General features: G+C 41.1%; 1 protein-coding gene across 2 annotated transcripts; it reads right to left on the reverse strand.

Moving 5' to 3' along the window:
• Window positions 1-1,572: 1,572 nt before the first annotated feature.
• LOC149313222 (protein FAM47E-like) lies at window positions 1,573-22,770 on the reverse strand. 2 transcript variants are annotated; one of them, XM_089527124.1, is made up of 7 exons: window positions 22,392-22,770; window positions 20,151-20,305; window positions 18,341-18,494; window positions 14,964-15,137; window positions 11,331-11,483; window positions 9,616-9,696; window positions 1,573-2,003 (listed from the first exon to the last, which is right to left on the reverse strand). In XM_089527124.1, the coding sequence occupies exons 1-7, from the start codon at window positions 22,608-22,610 to the stop codon at window positions 1,869-1,871; spliced, it is 1,071 nt and encodes a 356-aa protein (XP_089383250.1). In that variant the 5' UTR covers window positions 22,611-22,770; the 3' UTR covers window positions 1,573-1,868. The 2 variants fall into 2 exon arrangements, with proteins under 2 accessions (XP_089383250.1, XP_089383249.1); XM_089527123.1 differs by lacking the exon at window positions 1,573-2,003 and adding an exon at window positions 8,424-8,596 and having other exon boundaries at window positions 22,392-22,708.
• Between the last annotated feature and the right edge of the window lie 2,758 nt (window positions 22,771-25,528).

The raw sequence follows: 25,528 nt of genomic DNA on the forward strand, positions 1-25,528 counted from the left end.
CCAGACTAAGTGCCACCATTATAATGGGGCTTGGGTGAGGCGGCACAGCAGCACACACCATTCATTTTTCTAATGGAAGGGGGGGTCCGGACCCCAAGATCCCTCCCCCCCTTGGCTACGTCCCTGCACTCGGTGACCTTCAGTCACACACTCTCCACCACAGGGGAAAGTAATGGCAAACCTCCTCTGAATGAATCTTGCCAAGAAAAACCCATGCTAGGGTTGCCATAAGTTGGAAATGGACTTGAAGGCAACACAACAAAACAAATTCACCACATTCACAGTAGTGACAAAATGAACCTTAATTTGACAATTCCTTTTCTACACAAGGGGTGGAGCATTATTGATTTCTCATCCCCCTCTTGGTCCTTTTTAAATAGCTCCTTTTGCAATAAAGAAATGGGGTGGGGGATAGGAAGAGAAAATAAGTAACAATTGCGCGGTACAGATCTCCCCAAAAGGGAGGCCTGCTGGCACCTTTTTCCCCCCGCAGGGAAGCCACAGCCGCCAAACCACGCAGCTTCCCTGTGGAGGGAAAAAACCTGCGAAAAGCCAATGGTGGTGTATACACTGCGCCATACTAGGGTTGGGGACCATGAGGTTGCCGCGCAGTCCCTTAACCCTCCTACGCTGCCAGCACACGCTTTAGCTCCATGTGTACTGGGCCAATGATTCTCTCTTAATGTCAGGCTCTACTATACTGTTAGTGACTATTTTAAAAAATCCCTCTCTTAGGTCTGTTCTTGCTTGGGACTTTGAAGCTAGCATCTTTCTCTCTGGATGGCAACAATGTTAGTTTCTCCCATTATCAGACAACACTGAGAAAAGTGCATTGTGCTGGCATAACAAACTATTACAACAGCATAGCGAATGAACAGGATTGTGGTTAATTACTATCAAGGCAATTTTGACTGATAGTGTCCTATGAATGAAACACCTCCGTGTCACTCTATCAACAGCATTGCTGAAACTTTGCAAAATCAGACTGTGCCTTCCTTTCTTGAGTCTATCTACATGTAAAGCAGTCTTCCTCTTTTCCTACTGCTTTCCACTTTGCCGAGCATTATTGTCTTTTCTAGTGAGTCATGTCTTCTCAAGATATGTTCAAGGTATGCCATCTCAGTTTAGTCATCTTGGCTTCTAAGGAGAGTTCACGGTACTGTCACTTTAAAACCTTCCACTCTTCATGGAGGGCGCAGGGTGTCAAAAGTTCATCTGGCCCCAGTGGAATAAAAGGCTTTTATTCAGTCCACAATTTTGGTAGGGCAAGAGTTTTTATTTCGAGTTCTCTGAAGTGGTGCTCCAAATACTAGCCTGCTTGGCTGGCCTGCGGGCCTGTTTTTGTTAAGCACAAAAGAAAAGTCTTATCTTTTCCAAAACCTCCTACCCCAAAACAATTAAAATATCTGCATGGAAGATCAGAATCAGATAATCATCTTGGCCAAGCAGAGAGCTGAAATAAAATATTTTATTAGGTGTAGCCAACATTAAATATGCACTTTATAGTTTTGCACATTGCAGTTACCACATTACATTCATATCTACAGTTAAAGTTCTCAGTTTTCCCTAAAATATATTATAATCTGAATAACTCCTTTCACTTCCATATGATTGGTAGGTTTAAGCATTCCAATAGTATTACAAGGTTAATGTTAATGCTTGTTCTTGTTAGCCCTTATAGCTAAGGTTATTTGGGCCTTATGTCCTCATCCTTACATTTTCTTGGTTCACATCTCCATATGTCTAACCAACTATGTTTGAGCAGTTTCCAGTGAAGGAAAGCAGAGAGCTATGAGGCAGCTTTGGTGGTCTCATTATGAATAACTTTGTGGCTTGGTTGTACAAGTGTTAAAACAAGCACTCATTGACTACATATCCTTAAAGATTGAGGAAGATCGCACTCTAAGGTCTTCAAAGTACTTCATGGATAGCCTCCTTGAATAGTCACTCCCATCTAGTAGTACCTTCTCAGGACTACTTGCAGCCAACATCTGCAGAAGAAACTGAAGCAGATAAACACAAAATGTTACTACATATGTCATCATGGGAATAAATTACTTGGAAAGCATAGTTTTGTAATGTGTCACAACATATTTCTTGGTATGGACTTCATAGTCCATGGCATCTTAAAACATTTTTACGTCAAATGTCAAGTCCATGCAAGAAATGGGCTTGCAGTATTAAAACATGGTAATGCTCTGAGTTCCAACAGTTTTGACAATGTGGATGCATAGGTGGTTGAGTGACATCCAGTAAACACACTGTTGGAATATGGAATCATCAGCCATCTAGATGTTCTTGGGCTTCAACTCCTGGCAGCCACACTCAGCATGACCAATAGTTGGGGATTATGGGAGTTGTAGTTCAACCATATCTGGAAAGTCACATTTTCTGTGCCTGTGTTCTGGGATCTGAGAAAACTTCTTTAGAAACCCAGGTCAATTAGAGTAACACTGAGGAAATATCTATTTCATATTTCATTTCTAAGCATATTATATGGACATACCTTCTGCAGTACCCATCATCCCATGTACATTTACATAGCCACTGTGCACTTAATGATCAGTTAGGAAAACAGACATTATGGCAGCTGTTCAGTTAAGAGTGAGGAATGGGAGGACTTACTCCTTGCATAGTCTGCTCCTTCTTCCAGAAAACTTATTGGTAGTTGCCAATAAGGGTTCCATGAGAAGAGCCCAGGCACAGAGATAAGACTCAGAATTGCCTACACACTGCCTGTTGCACTGAGTTCCTATGCAAGCTCAAGATCTGTATAGAGAAGCCAGTTCCCAACAGTTTGTGACCCCTGCCTCGAGTGAGGTGAATATGTCACAAGCCCAAAGTATTCTTCAGATATAGGTGTTAACCCAAAAAGCCCTACATAACCTAAGACAAGGGTAGGCAAAGAGGGAAACGATGTTCATTCCATGACTCCCTCCACCATGGGTCACACTGGCACATTCAGATGAACCAGAAATGACAAAGCATCACTTGAGGTTGTTATTCCCATTCCATCCCCCTTTTTGCATTTTGAATTGGATTGAATTTGCAATTACAGTTGACCCTCTGTATTTACAGATTCTTTATCTGTGGATTTAAGCATCCATGGCTTGACAATATTGAAAATATACAGAAAATATATACAATCCAAAAAATGAATCTTATTTTTGCTGTTTTATATAAGGGGCACCATTTTACTATCCATTGTATTTTATTGGGACTTGAGCATCCATGGATTTTGGTATCCACACCAGGTCCTGGAACCAAACCCCAGCGGATGATACCAAGGGCCCATTGTATTCCTAATTCAACCCCAATTTGCAGGTGGTTTGGAGGCAACTTAGACTGTTTTTGGAGGAGGGAATCACCTGAAAACTGGTCTGATTTTTTAAATGGGGGGACTGGGGATTTTCAGAGGGTTTCATAGGTCACAAAGGTGGGGTTAAATGCACCATGTGGCTCATGGGCCTCATCTTCCCCATGCCTAGCCTAGACTATTTTACTTCTGGGAGATCTGTGCTCCATAGTCTAACCCAGCCTTGTCCTTTGGTATTTGGGAGTGGGGTCATCTTCAGGTTCTAAGCTAGGGAGAACTCTTTGTGGGGTAGGGTGCGGGTATTAAAGTGTAACACTTCTTCCACCTGCAGTTTAAAGTACTGGCCCCACTCAGAATCCACTCAGAACAAAATGTATACTATGTGGACACACAACATCAAACTCAGTTTATTTGCATAAGTTGAGATAGTACATGTGGGAAGATATGGGAGGAAGGTGAAGACTTTTCTTGAGTGCCTCTATTTTGGTTTCAGATAGTAAATCCAGTAGTACATTCGGTGACGATTGCCCGGTGTTGATTTCTTCATCCGCATTCACACTGGTCGTCTCTTTGCTAAGAGTTTCGGCAGAACTTTTGGATTTGATAACAGCTTTGTCCTATTATGTATAAATGTGCATTAATAGGGGTACCAAGAAGAAGATACAGAGGGAAAGTTTATTTGGCACTGTTGTGCTTCGACTCTCCAGCTTGTACTGCAAGGCACCTGTGTATCATCTCTTTGGCTCTTGAGATCTACACAGAGGTGCTTCTGCATAAAACGGAAATTAAGCAGATCATCTACACCAGACAGAGGCACCAAATCCAGTGAAGGAAATCTGTGTACACAAGAAAGTTTCTGTGTTTTTTTCTTTTTATCATTTCACAGATTAGGAATGGCAGGCACAAAGTGGATGCACATCTTTATTAGATGCTGTCTATCCAGGGATGTTAGTGGCTTAATAGTATATTATGCTTATCAGCATAATATACTATTAAGTCACAAACTTCCCAGCATCTAACAAAGATGTACATCCAATTTGTGCTTTTCAGAAGCTTTGGTTTCCATCTTGAAAGAAAGGTGAGATATAAATTCAAGAAATAAATATAAATAAATATAAATTCAAGAAATAAATATAAATGTATATACACACTCTATTCCTTTCCATTTATATTTCAGTATGGCACAATTAGTCAGGCATACATAGTAGTGGGGTTGAAGTTTTGGGGACAAACATCAAGGTAACTGGCGTCTCAAAGGAATCCCACTCACCTATTTACTATTTACTATTTACTACATGGTTATTTCTACTGGCCGCTCTCATTGTGAAGTAATTCTTTCGTAGCATGTGTGTCTACTGGGATGTTAGTGGTTTAACAGTATATTTTGGTTTTCAGAACAACATGTAGTAGTCAAACAGGACAATGACAGCTAGGGCTAGTTATTAGCAGTGGATGATTTTAGGGCATTATTCCATAGGGGACAGAACATTTTCTGCAAATGGAGCAGGTGCAAAATATGCTCCCTTCTCAGTCAGCAGAAATAGAGAGGTTTAGATTAGTTTTAATGCCCACTCCAATTTATCCCCCCAATTTGGGGGAGAAAGCACATCCTCCTCCCCACACTACATGCCATTTTTTTCTGGAAATTCCCCCGCCCCCCTTTACACTGTTAGAAATGGGTTATTGGTGAAAGATAATTGCCTATATTATATTTGTACATTTACTAAAGTTGGGGGTGGTGGATTTTCATCACGAAAATTGAATGGGATGGAGGGTTAAACCCTCCCCATCCCCACCTCTAGTGCTGGAGTCCTGATCCATTCTGCTGTTCTTGTGCTCTATAGCTGAGTTTAGCCAAAGAAAAATGACATTGCAAGATTTGAATCCATCTTCATTTCTGTCTGGCATGCAGTTACTAAAGCCCCAAAGCCTCCCTCCAGTAAAAATAGATGGCAGCAACCCTCCCCTGGATATGCAAACATGTTTTTCTATATGAATAGTGAAGGAGGCACTCCTGTGCTCATTTACCTAGGCATGCTCCAATGAACTCACTAAAGCTTGAGAGAGATGTTTAGGTTTGTTCTTAGCTGCCTTTGGGTCAACCTGGTCTCATGGTGATCCTGTGGATGAGACATCTCCAAGACCCCCTATCCTCCATTGCTCTGCTGAGGTCTTGTAGATTCAGGTCCATGGCCACCCTAATTGAGTCTAGCCATTTGACATGCAGTCTTCCTCTTTTTCTATTGCCTTCTGCCTTTCCTTACATTATTGTCTTTTCCAAGGAGTCATGCCTTCTCAGGATATGGCCAAAGTATGCTTCAGTTTGATCATCTTGGCTTCCAGGGAGAGTTCAGGCTTGATTTATTCTAGGACCTAATTGTTTGTCTTTTTGGTTGTCCATGGTATCCATAGCACTTTTCTCCAGCACCACATCTCAAATGAGTTGATTTTCTTTTTATCTGCTTTCTTCACTGTCCAGCTTTCACATCTGTACATGATGACAGGGAATACAATAGCTTGGATGGTTCTAACTTTAGTGCTCAGGATCTTGTCTAGTTCTTTTATCACTACCCTTCCCATTCCCAGTCTTCTTCTGATTTCTTGATTGCAGTCTCCATTCTGATCAATGTTTGATTCAAGGTAAAGGAAATCTCTAACTATTTTGATTTCCCCATTGTCTAGGTTGAATATGTGTAGATCCTCCATGGTCATTATATTTGTTTTTCTTTATCTTCAGCAATAAGCCTCCCTTTGCATTTTCTTCCTTGACCTTCCCCAGTAATTGTTCCAAGTCCATGATAATAATAAATAATAAATCGTTTATTTATAGCCCGCCTTTCCTTGAGATCAAGGCGGGCTACAACATCTTGGTAACAACAAACGATAAATATAAACACTACAATATACAACAATTCAAACATTAAAAATGATGTTTTCTGCTAGTAGCATAGTGTCATCCGCATTGTTGATGTTTAGGATTACGCTGTAAAATGAAATTGGTTGCTGTTGTTGTTCTCTGCAGGGATAGGAAGAGGCTGGGTAGATAGTTATAAACATAAACAACTCAAATCCTCCTAATGTGAACTCAGAATTTAGAAATGGCACATGATGTGAGAAGAAGGATGCGCTTATTTTGAAAGTAATTAACCTCTCAAGAGTAATACATTTGATTCCGGAGAAAGGAATTAGTTACACGTAATTAGAGCCAGTGAGGTGTTGTAGTTTGGACATTGGACTATGACTCTGGAGACTAGGGTTTGAAACCCCGCTCAGCCATGGAAACCCACTGGATAATCTTTGGCAAGTCACACTCTCTCAGCCTCAGAGGGAGACAAATGTAAACTCCCTCTGAACAAATCTTGCCAAGAAAACCCTGTGATAAGGTCACCATAAGTCAGAAACAACTGGAAAGCACAGAACTACAAGTTATTTTAACTACTGACTTCTACACTCTGTCTGAATCCAGCTTGAACCTAATTAGCTAACTATTTTAGGTGCCTCTTTGTCACTATTCCTGATTGTCACCATGGACTCCTATTTCTAATATGTAATTTATTAAATTTATGCACCAATTTATGTAGCTGGGTGATTTATGAGTGGCTTACAATAAAATCCAAAATACAAGATAATGTTTACAATAGAATCCAAAATACAATACCATACAATACAATATTATTAACATAAATGGAAATACAGTACAGTACTGTGATTCCATTTATGCTTTACATTATCATGTATACATTTTGGGAGAAATGTTAAGTATAACATAGAAAATGTAATGTATGCAGTGACCTTTCAACCAATGATGACAAATGTCAGCCCCTCCAGATTGTGAATTACGTGTTCCATCATCATCCCTAAGAATTTGTTATGCTGGCCAGAACTGATTATTCCAAAGTATTGCTATTAGACATAGGCTACTGCATACAAAACAAGAATAACAGGATACAACAATATAATAAAAAAGTACAGTATAAAAATACAAATCTTATGACAAAATCATAAACCATTTAAAAGCCTTTTAAAACACACAATTTAACAATCTATCTAAACACTTCATAAAATTTCCCAAGTTGAGCCTTTTCAAATCATCAAATTTTCTTGTGATTTAATGCCAGTTGATTCAGGGTTTTCATTCTAATTTTCTCTGCTGCTATCACAAACAGTGCAGCATGCTAGGATATATTTGCCTGCTCAGCAAGAATTACAGTATAGGAATTGAGGTCCATCAGGATCATGTGTTAACATCACTGCTTTAAACTAACAGTGAAAAAGATTTATTTTACTTCTCAAATAACCTGAAGAATGAAGGGGCAAAGTGGTTTGTGTGGAATGTCAAGGGAAGTGTGCTGGTAGGAAAGCACCTCTTCTTTTCTATTCCTTCTCTGTTGCAGGCCACCTTTTCCTGAGGGTTCTTTGCAAGGCAGAAAATACTATCAGACTAACATTATATATGGCTGCACTCTGACATTTAAACATGGGCATTCTCTCTTTCCACAGCCCAGCTCTCTGAAAAGTTCCCTATTAAATTCCATATGCTCTCAGGTAATGGCTGCTATCCTGTTTATGCTCTTTTGAGAAACACATAACTGTACTTTTTCACAAAACAAGTTAGGAAGAGTGAATCATACAGTACAAAAGCACACTGAAACTTGTGACATTTTTTAACAGAAAGAAGATCAATTATGTGGCTGGAGCAAGATGATAGTTTGTGTATTGTTTTTAGAAATGCATGAAGTCAGTTTGGCCAAAGTTGGTGGTATAAGAAAAGAAATACACCTTGAAAAGTCCAAAAAGCAGAGTGTAAATTGAAAGGTGTCTGATTCAAGTCTCATCTCTCCCATGAATTAATTGACTGGATGGTCCTTAATATGCCATTCCTTCTCAGTCTCAGCTGAGGCACTTTTAATACTCAAGAACATATGAAGCACTTTTAATACTCAAGTGTTGTAATGATGCTAAGTATTACAATCACAAAGTGCTCTCACATAATTTTTGACTAACCTAAACTATTATCTCTCTCCAGCTTTATATTCCAACAACCACTTCAGTGTGCTTAGTTTCATAACACTGTTGCACAGTTATGTCCCACAGAGTGGATACCCAAGTCTCAATAGCCTGTGAGCTCCTTCTTGCATGAACTGTAACAATTCTTCATAAATTAACATTATGTAATTCTTCTTCATTGTGCCCCTTTTCTTGGGAAAGACTTTGCACCCAGTTCTTTCTCTTCATAAGGCTGCTGTCCCTCGTGTGTTCACACAGCAACTTCCTAAACTTCTAATTAGGGGGAAAAGAGGCATTTTTGAAATAACATGCGCAAGCAGAGGGTGAAAGATGTGGTGGAATTGAAAGACTGAAAATCAAGAGGTGTCTTCTGCTAGTTCTTATGGTGAGCACTTGGGTCAGCAGACATGAAAATTTCCCTAGGATGAGATGCCTTCTGAGGTCCCAGAGTAACTTCATTAACATTGCAGTAACTTATTTGGGGACAATGCGCTCTCTCTCTCTCTCTCTCTCTCTCTCTCTCTCTCTGACACCCGCCCCCGCATAGGTATTATTATTATTATTATTATTAAGCTTTATTTATATAGCACTGTTAATTTAAACAGCGCTGTACATACAATCTTTTTAATTAGACGGTACACCCTTATGGTAAGATAATAAAAGCTTCCAGTTCAGTTTTCCATTTGCCTTGGTCACAGACAGGCCTGATCACATTAGTTTGGTGTGAAACCAAACAGTATGAAAGCTTGGTCAGCTGAGAGACTATTGGCTGGTTTCACTTGTGCCCAGGGCAGCATGCCCCACCTCCCACCTTACTGGGTCACTAGACTGGTTGTGGCTTAACACCTGCACGGGTTTGCTAATCACTGAGTAACAGCCTTTTGGAGAACTGTCAATTGATGACAAGATTGGCATAGTCCACATGAGCTCTCAGTGTGCCAGACCAATACAGGAAATGCCTTGGCTCCTTCGCTTGGGACCACCACGGGACTGAGTATGATGATCTGGATCTGGCCTAGACAACTTATCACTCATCAACCCAAGTACAGTTGATCAGCATTATAAAATGGCCTGTCAGAAGCACAATAAACCTCCTGGTTTTACAACTAGGACTGCAAGAACAGGAGGTGGCTAAGCAATTGGCAAGCTATGATGCATTACTAATAGACTGCATTAGGCCAGGTGGGTCACCAGTTAGTCAGGTCTGATATAGAGTGACCAGTGATCACATTTCCTCCACAAAGCTGCAGTGACTCCAGTCCTGCTCTCCAGTTGCATAGGCCTTCACTCACCGCTGGTTTCCTGTAGCCTTTTGATTCCAAGAACTGCTCAAATGCATAGGTTCCATGGAGTGGCATTTCATCAGTTTGATCCTATAAGAGATTTCATTTGTTTTGAACATGAAGGTAACACTTAAATCCTGTAAAGAAATGTAATTGGTGAAGACATGCCTACAGCATCCTTCCAGTTTGGTACTTCTGAGATTTTTGTAAGTCAGCATTTGTAAGTCATTCACTTGGATCATCAGTGTGGTCTGTCCTGATGTAATATGCTTAAGACTCGGACATGTCTCAACAGAAGCCAAAATGGCACATGAAAACATAGATAATGGATGGAGATGACTTGGTATTATCTCCTATATCCCTACTAGACAAGTGGAGGAGCTGTGAGCCAGCTCTGTATGTGGGTAATGGTCAAAGGAAAAACCTGCAGTATGGGACCTTTTGGGGTTGAGTCTGAAATATATATATATATATATATATATATGGAGTTGAGCTACACTGTGCAAGATTCTGTGGCAGTGATTTCCCCTAGAAATCTGATGGAAGTGTCTGACAAAATATTGATGCTCTATGTGTACACATTCTCTCGAGCTCATGAATGATGTGATGTCCATGTGTGGAAATCTGAGCCACCATGAATCTAACTCCAATACTGAACTTTCTTGGGGACATAGGAAGCTGTCAGACAATTGGTCCAGTTAGCCTAGTACTGCTGGCTTCAAGTGACACCAGCTCTCCAGCATTTCAGACGGGCTTCTTAGCCAACCTAGACACCCCTGAGAGACGCTGCTGGTCTCATATCCAAGTATAAACCAGACCTGTCCCTTCTTAACATCACATCAATTGTGTTGTGAAATCAGATCCAAATAAGTGGTATGGTGATTAATATCACATGGTAGCATGTCAAGCCCAATACTTGTCAACTAATGTTCTACAGCCAATATTTTGGTTGGTAAATTCAAATAATGAGTTTGAGTCTTATTTAGGAGAAAAGCAGGATATCAATCAATCAATCAATCAGCCATAATATCACGAGAAACACTCAAGCTGTTAAAACAGTCCAAACATCCTGGCTGGCCCACCCCATTCCTATATTTGGCATCATCATCATCATCATCATCATCATCATCATCATCATCATCATCATCATCAAAATTATCTTTATTTAAATTTATTTTTGGGTGCTTGGAGTGGTTTTTGGATGCCACCTTCAATTTGCCCACCACAAGCCCAAAATTAATCATTCTAGAGTGTTGTTGTATGGAAATGGATGCCATAAAAAGATGTGAAGGCTGCCATATTTTTCTGCCTTCATGTTCCTGAGTGTCATATGTTCAGGAGCATGGGAGGAAATACAAGATGATGGGGAGTGAAAATGAAAGGTTTTGGTTTTGCTGTTTTTAATTAAAGGGATTTTATGCAGAAACCAGGGGTGGGAGAGAGGCTCATTAATGAGCTCGGCACCCACAAACAGCATTTTGCTTCTACCAACATGGATCATGTTTACTCAGCTCTTTTCCTCCCTATCAAAATTAAGTTCCTCTGTCAGTTGTTGGAATGGATTTTAAAAAAAAAACCACTAAAAATTGAGGAATTCCAGAAAGGTTTGGCAAAACACCTGAGTAAAGTACTCAGTCAAGGCAACTTACACCTACATGTTGTTTGTGGTTTTATACTCTAGCCCTCATTATACAGCACAGAGTTCTATAAACATTTTCACTTACCTTTGGTATATTCTTTTCCCTTAAATTCAGAAAGAACTGCAGACAATCAGGAATTTTATCCTGCTCCCTTGCTTTTTTCTTTTTCCATTTCTTGGGATGAAGGTACCAGGCTCCATATTTAATCTTTTCACATTTGGGCTCTGAAGGTGCCCGCTAAAAATAATATGCAATAGTTTTATTTATTTATTTTTACAAAGTATCAGTCATTTCAAAAAGATGCATTTTGTATTCTGAATGTTCCATCAGTGCACAGTAACATGCCCTCCAACATTTAAATGGATTAAAATTAGGACACGTGGCCAAGCAACATCAGAGCGTGGTTGAGATGACAAAAGTTATTAATGATGAAGAACACAAGGAGGCTGCAGTGGCTTGCTTTTGCTGAACCTTCTGAGAAAGGCAAACCTCCACCCCTTCTTCTCCATTTCCTCCACTGAGTTAAAGAGAAACTACTTCTGTATTTTGACATCTGCAGAAATTGAAATAAGATGAAGACAAAGAGGTTTTTAAACAGCAGAGTTTTCTCTGGAGTTGGCCCTAACAGGTGCCACCATTTTAATGTCCAGGCCAATCCCTAACCCGAACAGTGAGGTTTTCTCTCCTCTCTCAGCAGCACTGCTGCCACTAGCTTTTGCAGCTACTTGCTTTTAAGGTCAGACAAAACGTCCAGATCACATGCTGGATAACTCATGTGCCTCAATGCAATGGGCTCACAAGCAGAGCTGGCACTGCCAGAAGAATAAGGAAAAACCTTGCCATTTAGGCGGGGAACTGGTCCAGACATTAAAATGGTTTGAAAGGTGGCAGTAGCAGGAGCTGTGGTGATAGAGACAGGAAACTCCATAGGGACAGTCAGGTAATGTAGAAATCTACCTGATGTCCTTGCAGAGAAAAAGGTATGCAAGATGGCTCTGGGGCAGAGGCAAAAGGAGCAGGCTTCCATTTGGACTCCTAGTGTATTGTAGATTAGCCCAGGGACAGCCTGGATCTTAAGAGAAGTTACTTTTCTGTTGCTAACGGGAGTTGAAATTTTATTATCTTTTATTGCCCCTTTGTCCCTAGTCTGCCTGCATTGAGATCCTTCCAGACCCTCTTAACTGACAACAGCACTAACATCTGAGACAAAATGTAGGATTCTGGCTCTAACTCTGTAAGTTTTCATCTCCTGTATGATTTTCAACAACTTTGTCTAACAAAGAAGTCGATTAAGCTTCCAAAGCTTGCACAGTGGATTTTTGTGCATTTTGGTTGGCTGATAAAAGTCATCACTCTGTCATGCTAGCCTCCATCAGGAAACAGCCTCAATCAGACACACAGGCATTGACCAGCCATATCTTGGTTCAAGATAACAGATTTTATTTGAACAGAATTAAACGTAAGTGCTTAGGGGTGCCGAGGCTGGGCAGACACAAGCTTTTATACCCTCACATTCCCAATACAGTTGACCCTCCATTTTCACGGGGGATCCATTCCAGACCAACCCACCCCCACGAAAACGGAGGCTCACGCATATTCAAGCCTCATAGGCTTGAATGGGGCGCACCCCTAGCACGCACATAATTGGAAATAGCAGGGGTCACCCCTCCATGGATATTCGAGGGCACAGATCCCAGATCTGCAAGTTAGGAGGGGTGACTGTACAGTTCTTCTCCATCAATCAGCGCCAAAACATTCCCTTTTACCAGTCAGCACCTGCCAGCACAATCTCTCCTTTATATGGCAGCAAATTCCTTATATGGCCATGGCCACTAAATAGGTACCCATATATAAGTAGACCAAAGCCATACCAATGAATCTGCAAGAGCTGAGCAAGGCGGTTGAGGAGATCTTGGAGATCTCTCATTCATAGGGTCACCGTAGGTTGAAGTTGAGTTGAAGGCAGTTACTAACAAGACAGACTGATGTTCTCCACATATTTTGGATTATCACATCTATTCACTCCAAATACCATGGCCAATAGTAAGGAATTATGGGTGTCATAGTCAGTGGCATCCCTAGGGTTGGTGTCACTTGGTATGGTATCTCATGGTGTCACCCCCCCCCCCATTGATCTCTTCCCATTTTAAACCGTACAGAATCCTTAGCAATGCTTTTTTGCACTAATGTTACTCATAAATCGTAGTTCCCATATACCACTGAGTGTAATGCTAATAGTTGTGACATTAACTAGCCAAATTAAAATTGTACCTTCAAATTGCAATATCATAAGCATGACCTAAATTTATTTACATATACATAGTGAAGATTTGGTTAAAATGAGGGTTTGTTTGTTTGTTTGTTTGTTTGTTTAAGAAAAATGAAAAAGATTTTTTTTAATCAAAAACATTTAAAGAAATTAAAAAATATAAAAAAATTGAAATTTGAAATTATAATTTTAAAAATTTGGTGGGGGCTCTCCTTTCTCATCCCACTGAGCTTCACCCCACTCCCACCATCTCTTAAAGCATTTTAAAGGGAAGCAGGTGAATGCCACAGCCCGTTTCTGCCGAAAGGTAGGTGCTTGAGGAGCAGTGATGTCACCTCCTTTTAGAGTGTCACTTGGTGCGGTCCGCACCCCCTGCACCCCCCTTAGTGACACCACTGGTCATAGTACAAAATGGAAAAAGGCAATACACTGCCTATCCCTGAACACCAGCACTCTCACTTTAGATTTATTTATATACCGTGCAACCAAGGGACAAAGAATATTCTGTATGGCAAGCTTGAAAGCAATGGATGGAGAATAAACTTGGTGAACAAGAATGATCAGGTGTGCCCCTTCCTCTTTCAGGTATAGATTATCTTTATGATGACATTTCCAGCTGGTAAGCATTTCACACATATCTTAGGAACAAAGAAGCCATGGGACTAAGAGATCTTATTGGAAGCAGTACTGCAAAGCAACCAGCAAGTGGCAATCTAAGAACATCCCTCTGTGTAAGAGAAGTGTCTAGACCCAAATGCTAAATAATACTGTGATATTAGGAGTGTAAGGTCACACAACGTTCGGGGTTACCCAAACAGAAAGTAAAAATAACCTGCAAAAGCAGGTAGTTTTTCAGATGACGTTGCCATCAATGGGAAATAACATGAACGGAAAGTCGACAAAACCCGCTCCTTTTTACTTTTGGCAAACTTCCAGAAGTAAAAAGGAGTGGGGTTTGCTGACTTTCCATTTGGATTAATGTCGCATTGATGCTAACACATCTGAAAAACAACCTGCTTTTGTGGGTGTTTTGTGGACTTTTAAATCCCATTTCTGCACAGGATTTAACCAATTTGCCCCCAATTTGCTTGTGTGTGATAAAGTCCCAAGTGGAGGAATGGTCGGATGGGGGGTGAGAGGCAAGGACAGGGACCAACAAAACTGCCACGTTTGTAGTTAACCTGATGTGACTTTTTGGTTTGTTGAGGTAAATGAACATGGCTTTAGCCAGAGCCTGATCCCATACAGTCTGTAGCACAGGAAAAAGGAACTCAAATTCCATAAAGGCTAAAGCAGGTGAAGGGACAGGCAAATCCAGTGTTAAGTTCTCCTGTGCAAGTTGCACTAAAATGAAAGAGAACTGTTCAAGAGCATGAGAAATATTTTTAGTGCAGGTTGCGTTTCTCCAATATTACCTCAATTTCTGCAACATTTCAGCTTCAATTTACCTTGATGAGCTTCTTAACAGATCCCCAGCTGACTTTTCCTTCACACTCCCTCAGTTCTCCTGGCACATGATATAGCTCCACTATTTTAATGGGTGATGATGCCTTGGCCTTGCTTTCATACCTTGTGTCAAACAGTTCCATGATGGTGGCTTCATCGATGTTATTTTCACCTCCCTGGAATTTAAAGCCAAGCAGAGACTTTTAGGAGGCAGCTTTTTCTGTCGCTGCAAACACCCTCTAAAGAACATATTTGTAGGATGATGGTAATAAGAGTATGTGCTTTAGAATATGAGCAAGAAATTGGTGATTGTGGTCCCCCATTCCAGTGTGTCTAGGAACAAATGTTAAGAACTTGCCCAACTTGGCCTCCAGTTGACTTCCCTTAAGGCTCACCAGTTAAGTGTGAGTACAATATTGCAGTCTTTTAGGGTGTTCTGTTCCTTTTTACTTTCGGGAACTTCCTGGAAGTAAAAAGGAGTGTGTTTTGTCGACTTTGCGTTTGGACTAATGTCACCTTATTTCTCATTGACGCTAATGCACCTGAAAAACAACTCTCAAAAGCAGGTGTTTTGCGGATTTGAAAATCCTGTTTCTGCATGGGATTTAACCAATTTGCCTCCAGTTTGCCTCCAGTTTGCCTCCATGTCATAAAGTCCTTAGTCAAGAGTACACTCACTTAAATAGATTTGCTTCAGTCTAACTTAAGTCCTATTAATCTCAATTGACTAATGGATAGAACCCAAAGTTCCCTTTTACATCTGGAAATTAAACCAGTGAGTCCCAACTGTGATTAAAACTCATATTTTAAGTCACTCTCTCAGGGTTTCATTGAACCAAATGTTTATTTCCCCAACATGTGATGCTGCAGAGGGAAGGGGTGGGTGGGCAAAACAGCAAAGATCAGATGAAGAAACAAAAAGAACTTCCTTGCAAAGGCCACAAATAAGCATTAGAACAGAAAACCTGTTATTTATATTCGTGTGAGTCTCTTTCTTCCTCCCATTCCTCTCGAGAGGAGGTTCCAAAACTGCCTCTCTCATATTTATTTTTCAGGATGGTTTCTTCCCTCAAAAGCATCACATACTCAGATGTATCTACTAACAACTACTGGAAACAAAGCATTTACTCTCTCTGCTTCCATCACTATATTTGGGACTTCAGAATACTGAACAAGTCACGCTGCGTGTGAGTCACCCTGTAAACTTTCATTGGTGCTGAATCGGCAAGCTTCATTAGACCGAACTTTCTTCCTCTTCCCCCCCATACCTAGGCCCACTCTTATATACCATGTGAACTAAAGAGGGAACTAAATTAAAGCATGACATTACACAAAAGTGTCAGATACCTTTAGTGAGTCACTGACTTGGGATAGACGGCACAAAGGTCAAATACTTCACAGATTTTATTATATGAATTGAAGTAAGAATAGAAATAGTAATTGGGAAGCATACAATTGCTTTCTTAACTTTATTTATTTATTTATTTATTTAGGTATTTATACCCCGCCCTTCAGGCCTAATGGCTCTCAGAGCAGCTTACAATTATTATTTTTAATCAGACAGATCCCTGCCCTCAGGCTTACAATCTAAAAGACACAAAACAAAAGGAGAAGGGAATGGTGGAGGGAAAGGGGATGAGGTCCAGTGGTTCTCTCCCTCTGAGGCCTGGACCAAGGCAGATGGATTGGAGGGAGGGCTCTTCCTTCTTCCAGGCTAGCCCTGATGGAGCTGGACCTGCCTGGTGAACTCCCTCTCAGGCCGGCGGATGGCAGTTATGGAGGGAGGAGTCTCTTCTTCCAGGCTAGTCCTGATGGAACTGGACCTGCCTGGTGAACTCCCCTCTCAGGCTGGTGGATGGCAGTTATGGAGGGCAGAGTCTCCTTCCTTCAGGCTAGCCCTGATGGAGCTGGACCTGCCTGGTGAACTCCCCTCTCTGGCCGGCGGATGGCAGTTATGGAGGGCGGAGTCTCCTTCCTTCAGGCTAGCTCTGATGGAGCTGGACCTGCCTGGTGACCTCCCTCTTAGGCTGGCGGATGGCAGTTATGGAGGGCAGAGTCTCCTTCCTTCAGGCTAGTCCTGATGGAACTGGACCTGCCTCGTGAACTCCCTCTCAGGCCGGCGGATGGCAGTTATGGAGGGCTGAGTCTCCTTCCTTCAGGCTAGTCCTGATGAAGCTGGACCTGCCTGGTGAACTCCCCTCTCTGGCCGGCGGATGGCAGTTATGGAGGGCAGAGTCTCCTTCCTTCAGGCTAGTCCTGATGGAACTGGACCTGCCTTGTGAACTCCCTCTCAGGCTGGTGGATGGCAGTTATGGAGGGCAGAGTCTCCTTCCTTCAGGCTAGCCCTGATGGAGCTGGACCTGCCTGGTGAACTCCCCTCTCTGGCCGGCGGATGGCAGTTATGGAGGGCGGAGTCTCCTTCCTTCAGGCTAGCCCTGATGGAGCTGGACCTGCCTGGTGACCTCCCTCTTAGGCTGGCGGATGGCAGTTATGGAGGGCAGAGTCTCCTTCCTTCAGGCTAGTCCTGATGGAACTGGACCTGCCTCGTGAACTCCCTCTCAGGCCGGCAGATGGCAGTTATGGAGGGCTGAGTCTCCTTCCTTCAGGCTAGTCCTGATGAAGCTGGACCTGCCTCGTGAACTCCCTCTCAGGCCGGCGGATGGCAGTTATGGAGGGCGGAGTCCCCTTCCTTCAGGCTAGCCCTGATGAAGCTAGACCTTCACACTAAGGAAACATTACTAGAATTGGTTTGGATGGAACTCACCCCTTAAACCAATTGCAAATGTGAAATCATCCCCACCACACCACACAGTGCTTCTCAAACTATTTGATGTGGCAGACTGGGATCTTTTTCCCAGTGTGCTGGGGACTGGTTCTATATTTGCGCCATAATATTAAAATAATTCCAAAGTTCCCTGGAAAATGGCTATGGACCAGAACTGGTCCACCGAACACCATTTTGAGAAGCACTACTTTAAAATATCCACTCCAGCTTTTAAAGTTCACATAGGTTCATGACATCTGAAAACAGCCTGCTTAACCTTTATGTACATACCAAACCAGATTTTTTATGACTTTGCATTACTTTGTAAACAATTGGTTTCAGCAGTTTGCAATTACAAATCCCTTGGCTATCCTTCCACATATGCTTCCACCCTGAGCCCTTGCCATTCAACAACAGACCAAATATATACAGAATACACTCTAACATGTAAGTCATCTCCTCCCAACCAAGGGTCACACAGTATAGATACCCCACTCACTTCCATGCCACCAATCCCTGAAGATGCCAGCCACAGATGCAGGCGAACGTCAGGGATAAGTTCTTCCAGAACACGGCCATGTAGCCCCAAAAGCCCACAAAAACCTTTTGGCTTACCATTGCACTGACCCATTCACAGAATTCCTTCGTCACACGTTTTACATTCTCATCCAAGGGAGGAATGTAGGCTATTTTGGCTGCTTTTTCTCTCTCTGCCACCTCTTTTTCGCTAAGCCATGTGTAAGGGTTTTTCTTTTTAGGCAGCCATACCCTAAAAACAATGAGAAATACAATAATCATAATACCAGCATACCAAGAAATGATAATATCTCAATGGTACTACAGCATCAGTGGTACCTGGTTGGTGCTCCCCAGATTTTTATTTATTTATTTATTTATTTATTTTTATTCTGTTTGTATGTTTTCATTTCCTTCAGTTTAATTTCTGATGCCTTTCAACTTGGGACTAGAAAACTCAGTTGGCACAAAACAATGAATACCAACTCATACTGAGGTTATGGATCATATCTTGCCATAGTAAAAATAAACAAACAACCCAATAGTTGAGTGCTCAATTCTTAGATTAATTCAGAGTGCTAGTATTGGCTTTTGAGATCATAAGTGGCTTGGGACTCAGTGCAATCAATTGATCAATAGATAGATGATAGATGGATGGATGGATGGATGGATGGATGGATGGATGGATGGATAGAAACCAGGCAGTGGCAGGTATTAATTGGTAATGGGGCTAATCTGCTGAGGTATGTTCTTTTCTCCATGTGCAAATGAGATTCTGTGTTACTGCAATTCAAACATAACAAGGAAATGTCACACAACACTTTAAAAAGAGGCAGAAAGTGACTTATTGTGGAGAAAAAACTATGCTCACAAATGCAAAGCTTTCCCTGATGTTTATTAATTATTTCTTCATTTTATTTATATCCTGTCTTTCTCTCAGTATGAGAATAAGATGGTTTACCCAGGTTAACAGAAACTACAGCTTTAAAATATATTCAGCCCTCCACATTTGCAGAGCTTAGAGGTGCAGCACCCATGCTATAGTGGAAGAACCATGAATATCATAAGCCTCCCTCAAACATGTGCTACAGAATCCTTTCCTGTCAACAGCCCCGGCTGGTCACTCCCTTTTCGTTATTACCTCCACAGCGCCTCAGCCAGATGGTCAAGCCCTTTCACATCAATCCCCTCTTTCCCTGCTCCTTCTGCTTCCCCTACCTCATGCCATCTCCTCTCCTACCCACTCCTTTCCTCCCTCTTCTTCCAAAGGCAGAGACTGACATCTGGTAGGCTCAGCTGCCTTTGCAAGGGGTGAAGAGAAACCACTACATCACGCTGGCTCATCTCAAAATAATCATATCCTCAGTTTTAAAAAAATGTCTGGAAGAACCCTAGTGCAGATCCAAGAAAGATCTCTGAACACCCTCCAAGTGTATCTGGAGGAGAAAACAGCCCACAAAGCCCAAGAGGCTATATTGTTAGAACTCATACTTCGTTAGACAATTCTGAAAGAGTCCTTTGTCTGTTGGTAGACATAGACCAGAGGGAAGCAAGACTAGCCTCCCATGGCAGGAAGTTCCACAGCCTGGGAGCAGCTACTGAGAAGGTCCTCTCACATATTCTTGCCAATTGAGGCAGAGATTGAATTGTGCATGAGACAGAGACAAAGTCCTTCCCCAGGATCTTAAAACTTGGGGATGCTCATATAGGGAGATGCATTCTTATAGACAGTCTGGACTCTAGCCATGTAACCTAAGAAAATTCCCTTCCATTTTTTTTTTTTTTTTTTTTTTTTTTACACATCAAACCACTTCAACGAATAAATGTTTCTAAGTCACCCAGCCTCAAGAGGTCAGTTTAAGGAAGCAGAATCATTTTTGCATTACAGTCCACCTATTCCATTACTCACGGGACAGTTGGGGTGTGGCGTGTTTCTGGTTTTGTGTCACGTGGCACCTGATACTGAACAGTAGTGTGGAGATCCCTATCAGTTTGGTAGTCATGGAATGAGCCTCTACTCAGGTGCATCTCGGGATCCAGGAGCCTCACAACATCACAGAAAAGCTGAGAAGGAGGTAAATGAAACACACACAGTTTGAAATATGCGGAGGGCTTGTGTAACATGCATCTGAGGAAGTAGATTCAAGTGTATGAAAGCTCATGCTACCAGCTTTTCTCTTTCAGTTACTGCAGTCTCAAAGGTACTGCAAGATCCCTTTGCATACTGATTTATCAGAATAACACAGCTATGTTTTTGAACAGTGTGAAATATTTAGACATCCGAACCACCTCATGTTTCAGATGAAAACTGTGAAATTGGTATAGAAGTAATGCAAAGAATGCTGCGCTCGGATAAGAAACCACGCAAGGAAACTTGTACTATTTCTCTCTATCACATTTACATATTATACTGTATAAATTTAATTTAATTTTGTGAATCTGATTTTAAATATTTGGGATTGAATCTTGGTCATAACTTGCAAGATGTAGCCTCCCTGACACCTTATTTATTTTGCTTAAAATCTTGTTATGTATGTGCACTTCACTTTCTCATTTTAGGAGTTCCAGCGCTTATCCAGGATACAGTTTCCTTGGATGGAAATCAGTAGAGACATATGGTGTTTCTGTGGTGTGAAGCTTATTTACACATCCATGCAGGGTAAGCATAAGTTCAGAGTTCAAAGCATAAACACTTCCAAAAGATTCCTAGTACATCATATTAGAAAGTCTAGGGAAGGCACAAGCATTAGAGGTTAGAGAGCTACAATAGTGTACTGAAGGCTTCATACTCTTACAAAACATAAATGTCATTTTGCCCCAAATACCTCAAACGCCCTTTAGGGATGTGTGGGGCAGGGGGCCTTTTCTACTTCTCATCAGATCTTTTTAGACTCAGGATAGGCCTTTTAACAATACAAAGTGACCAAGATTTTTAAAATCCTTGAGCTACTCTACACGTAAGTGAATTAAGTGAATTGCTGTGGGTTTTTGCACATTTCCATGGACGTTTAATTGTCTTCAGTTTCTTCCACAAATTCACATCTGTCCACCTTCCCACTACCAAAAATGTGCGGCCACGTGAACCAAAGAGCAACACATTTGATAACGCACATCCTCACGGGTACTCCAGTAAAAACTGAATGCTTTTTCTGTAGCGTTTAATGGACTTTTGAGGGTTAGTGAGTGCAAGAAGCCCCAACTCCTCTGAATCTAATGTGGTGGGATCACATTCTATAGAAACTGAATGGAGAGAATTTTAATCCTGTAGACAAGCCCATGAGGAACTCCGGGAGGCCATGAAATTGGCCCATAGGCTTCATATAGCCCTTTGTCTGCATTTTGCCCACCCTTGGTCTAGGGCAACCTGTGCCACAGGACTTTTCACAAAGCAGTCCTCTTTCCCTACTACAGATTGCCTTGCAACACTTGCCCATCACTAGTTTGCAATGGGATACTGAAGGGTTGTGATAGGATAGTGTAGGGTCTCTGTCCTCACACCATTCCTCCCTGGCAGGAGGAGGCTGGTCACATCATCCTTCAGTGCCCCACTTGCTAGTGCTGCAAAAATGTGCCACTCAGGATGGCTGGCTGGCTTTTAAGGTGGGTTTAGGGGACATTTCCAATCATGGCAATTTTACTGTCATCATTAATGTGAATAGTAAATAGTTACATAGGCATAAATCAATCTCACATCATAACTGAGTAACAGAATGCCAGCCAAGGTATTTCATATAACTCAGATATGGAGTGTTGCAAGCAAAGCTTGCTGGAGATATGAAACTCACTTTTGACACAGCAGAAAATAAAAACTTATGGAATGGTCTCAGAATATTATTTTATTGATTGGTTATCTGTATGTACAGCACTGTGTACATGTACAGCACTATAGAAATAAATAAATAAATAAATAAATAAATAAATAATAATAATAATAATAATAATAATAATAATAATAATAATAATACAGTATGATGAAAATTAATGTGTTTGCTTCTAGATTTACAGCCTGCCAAAATGTAAACTGTTAAAATATTTGCTCTGCTTCTCTGGGCTATATTCTGTCCAAGGCTGGAATTGGTAAATTCAAGATCAGGAAACTCAAACCCAAAGACTGTAAGGACATTGAGGGCAAAAATATGATTATTCTTACCTCTGGTGGCACACTCTCCTCCAAATGAGGATAAAGTGCTAGCGGGTGTTGGGCCAAGCAGTGTTCTGTCTGTGCTATATAATCTTTCTTTGCTTTCTGCGCTGGACTAAGTTTGGAGTAAATTATATCACTTTTGGTCTGTAGTTCTGCAGCTTTATATGGCATGATTTGTGAAGTATCCGGTTTTTTGTACTGTAGAATTATCGGTACAGGTCCCATTTTACCTCTAATAATTATATTGTCAGAAGGGGGAGGGCAGCCATTTCTGAAATCATCTATGCCACTTTTCAAAAATCTCCATCGCTGGCCATTGAGGGCATCAGAGAACCTCTTTTTGTTAACAATGCTTTCGTGAAAGCATTTGGAAGGCAATTTTTCCTTATACCTGCAAATGGAAGCAGAATGATGATCAGCAATTAAAGGAAATGCATCCTATCTGAATAGCAATGGACTGGGCTGGAAAGTTTTCCACAAGGCATTTACTGAGCTATTCTATAATTTCTTCACATTCAGCCCTCAATCATGGAATATTTGTGCTTAGATGTCTTATAAGGAATTGATGCGATTAATGATGGAGGAACAAAAAGCAGAAGTAAAGTTACCATGCCTGTTTGGAAATTTCTATATAACAGAACCACTTTGGGGGTCTTTTACTGATCCTGCTTTGCATTTCCCACTTCCTTGCTTTTTTGAGAAGTTCCAAGGGCAAACGTGAGCTTGTTCTTCTTTAGGGAAAGGTGGAGGCGGGGGAGAAGATGGGACATGGTATTTTTTCAATATTTGGGTTATTTACTAATGGAGAAATGGAGCATATGGGGAGGTGAAAAGCCTAGTACTACTTGATTCCCTATTCAAACCACAAGAGAGAAACATTCGCACCCCAAGACGGTTCAGCCTTCAGCTTATTTTCTGTCCATTAGTGTTTTTCTTTGTCTCCAAATTACAGTACTTCTGTTGTTACCTCTCTTTGGCCTTCCCTGCTCCCTTCCTTCAGTTAGGAGGGCATCACTCCCCCCAAACTAATGGCTTTTTCCACTCATAACATTTCTTAAAAATACCCATCTTTTCCCTAGCTACTAACCAAATCAACATGTCATGACCAATCATGGTATGGTTGTTGACATCTGGCTTCTTGTAATGCAAACCCACGTCTGGTAACAAGCTATGGTTTGTTAATGATCCATAAACCACAGTCAGTTTGTTGCTGGCTTACATGCTCTATCTGTTTAAACAATGGTTTGTTGTAACATCTGAACCCCAAACTTGGTTTATCTCACATTTCTCTTTCTAACTGTCCTCTCTGAAAGAGTACCTGACAAAAGAGGTGGAGGAGAAACAAATGGAGAAGATTAGCCACAGTTCGTTTGGTCAGATGTCTTGTGGTTTGTGGTTTAAGCAACAAAACATGATTAACACAACCCATGAGTTACTGAGGCACATAAACGTGCCCAGCAGTCCTGTAAAGGAAACATCAAATACTTTGAGCCATTAGCCAGTACTTGCCTTAAAAAAATAAGGCCAGGGCTTGCATTCATAACATTGGTGAACGGCCCTTTTCAAAGAGAGGTCTGGCCCAGCCCAGGAACCATTATTTAGGCCTAAACCTTTCCTTATAAAACCTAAACCTTTCCTTACAAAACATACATGGCCAGGCTCTACATTTTCCTTGCTGCCTGTGAACAAAAAGTCACATATCTTCTCAAGTCACCATAAGTTTATGATCTTCCCTGACATGGTTATAACCAAGGATATGCAAGTCTCACTTTGTGACATCAGAGCTGCATTATATACAGAGATATTGGCTTAAGAAATTTCAAATGCAACTAAAAATTAGCCATCCCAAATACTTCACACACACAATTATACCTAAATATTTCGCAAATTAATCCCAACTGCAACTTCCCTGACATAGTAAAAAGTTTCCAAAACAAGTAAATTGAAAGCATCAACACCACCTCCTTCAAAATAATTTAGAGTTTCTTTGCTCTGGGGTTGAGGGAAATGTTAGGGGTTGGATGATACATATATTGTACATTTCAGATTGTGAATTAAGATATTAAGTGTAAAATGAGTTTAAATAAGAAAAAACTGTACATTGCATTAGGGAATTGAGCCTTTACTGGGTTAAGAGGATTAATCTTTACAGAGAAATGTTTTACTGAAAACTGTGTGGACATAGTGCCATGGTACTGTGTTGTACTATAACTTTTGATAAATGAACAGTAAATAAGAAAATGCCAGTAAATGGTAGAGAAAGCAGTACTGATGAAACCCTGTTAAAGCGCACTATCCATCCATACTGCAGAAATAATCCAGTTTAACATCGCTTTAACAGCCATGGATCAATGCTATGGAATCCTGGAAATTGTAGTTGGTTATGGCACTGGAGCTCTTTGACAGAGAATGCTAAATGTTTCACAAAACTATAGATCCCAGAATTCCATAGCACTGAGGCATGGTAGTTAAAGCAGTGTCAAACTGGTCTATAACTCATCTGTGATTGGATGATGGGCTCAGCAGATATCCTGGGAAGCATCCTAAAGTAGACAGTAGTGTTTTGCTTAGAGAGCTGAAATCAGCCCCACTAAAATAATGTATTTGATTGACTGATTGATATCCCACCTTCCTCCCAAAACAGGACTCAAAGTGGTTTACAGTCTAAGTTAAAACGAAAAATCAGGCCCAGTGAAATCAGACCCAGTGATCTGAATGGACAAGAGGAGATAAACAAGAGTATAAAAGAGAATTGATAGTGCTTACTAGGAGCCAATCATCTCATAACTTTACAAAAGAGGCAAATCTTTTAGATTATGGTTGGACAAAGTGTGGCCCCTGAAGCGCATAGACCCCACCTCCCATTTAAAAATAATCAGATGGTGTGTTTTTTTAACCCCAAATGCTCAAAATAGGTCAAAGCGTCATAATCCCCAAGATCCCCACATATCCAAAATCTTGTTTTAAAAACTGATCTGGTTGCATTAGACAAGCCAATGTGACCACAAAAGTGTGGAAGTGAAAAATAGCCCTCTCCACCTTTACAGTTGCCCACCCCTGTTTTAGATCATGCCAGAAGAAGGTCCTGGGTGGTTATACTCCCTAGAATGGTTGAGATAATTTTCATTATAATGTTTCCTAGA

The sequence above is a fragment of the Sceloporus occidentalis genome, unplaced genomic scaffold (assembly GCF_023333645.1).
Source record: "Sceloporus occidentalis isolate IW3139 unplaced genomic scaffold, rSceOcc1.0.p SCAF_5, whole genome shotgun sequence".
Classification (NCBI taxonomy): Eukaryota; Metazoa; Chordata; class Lepidosauria; order Squamata; family Phrynosomatidae; genus Sceloporus; species Sceloporus occidentalis.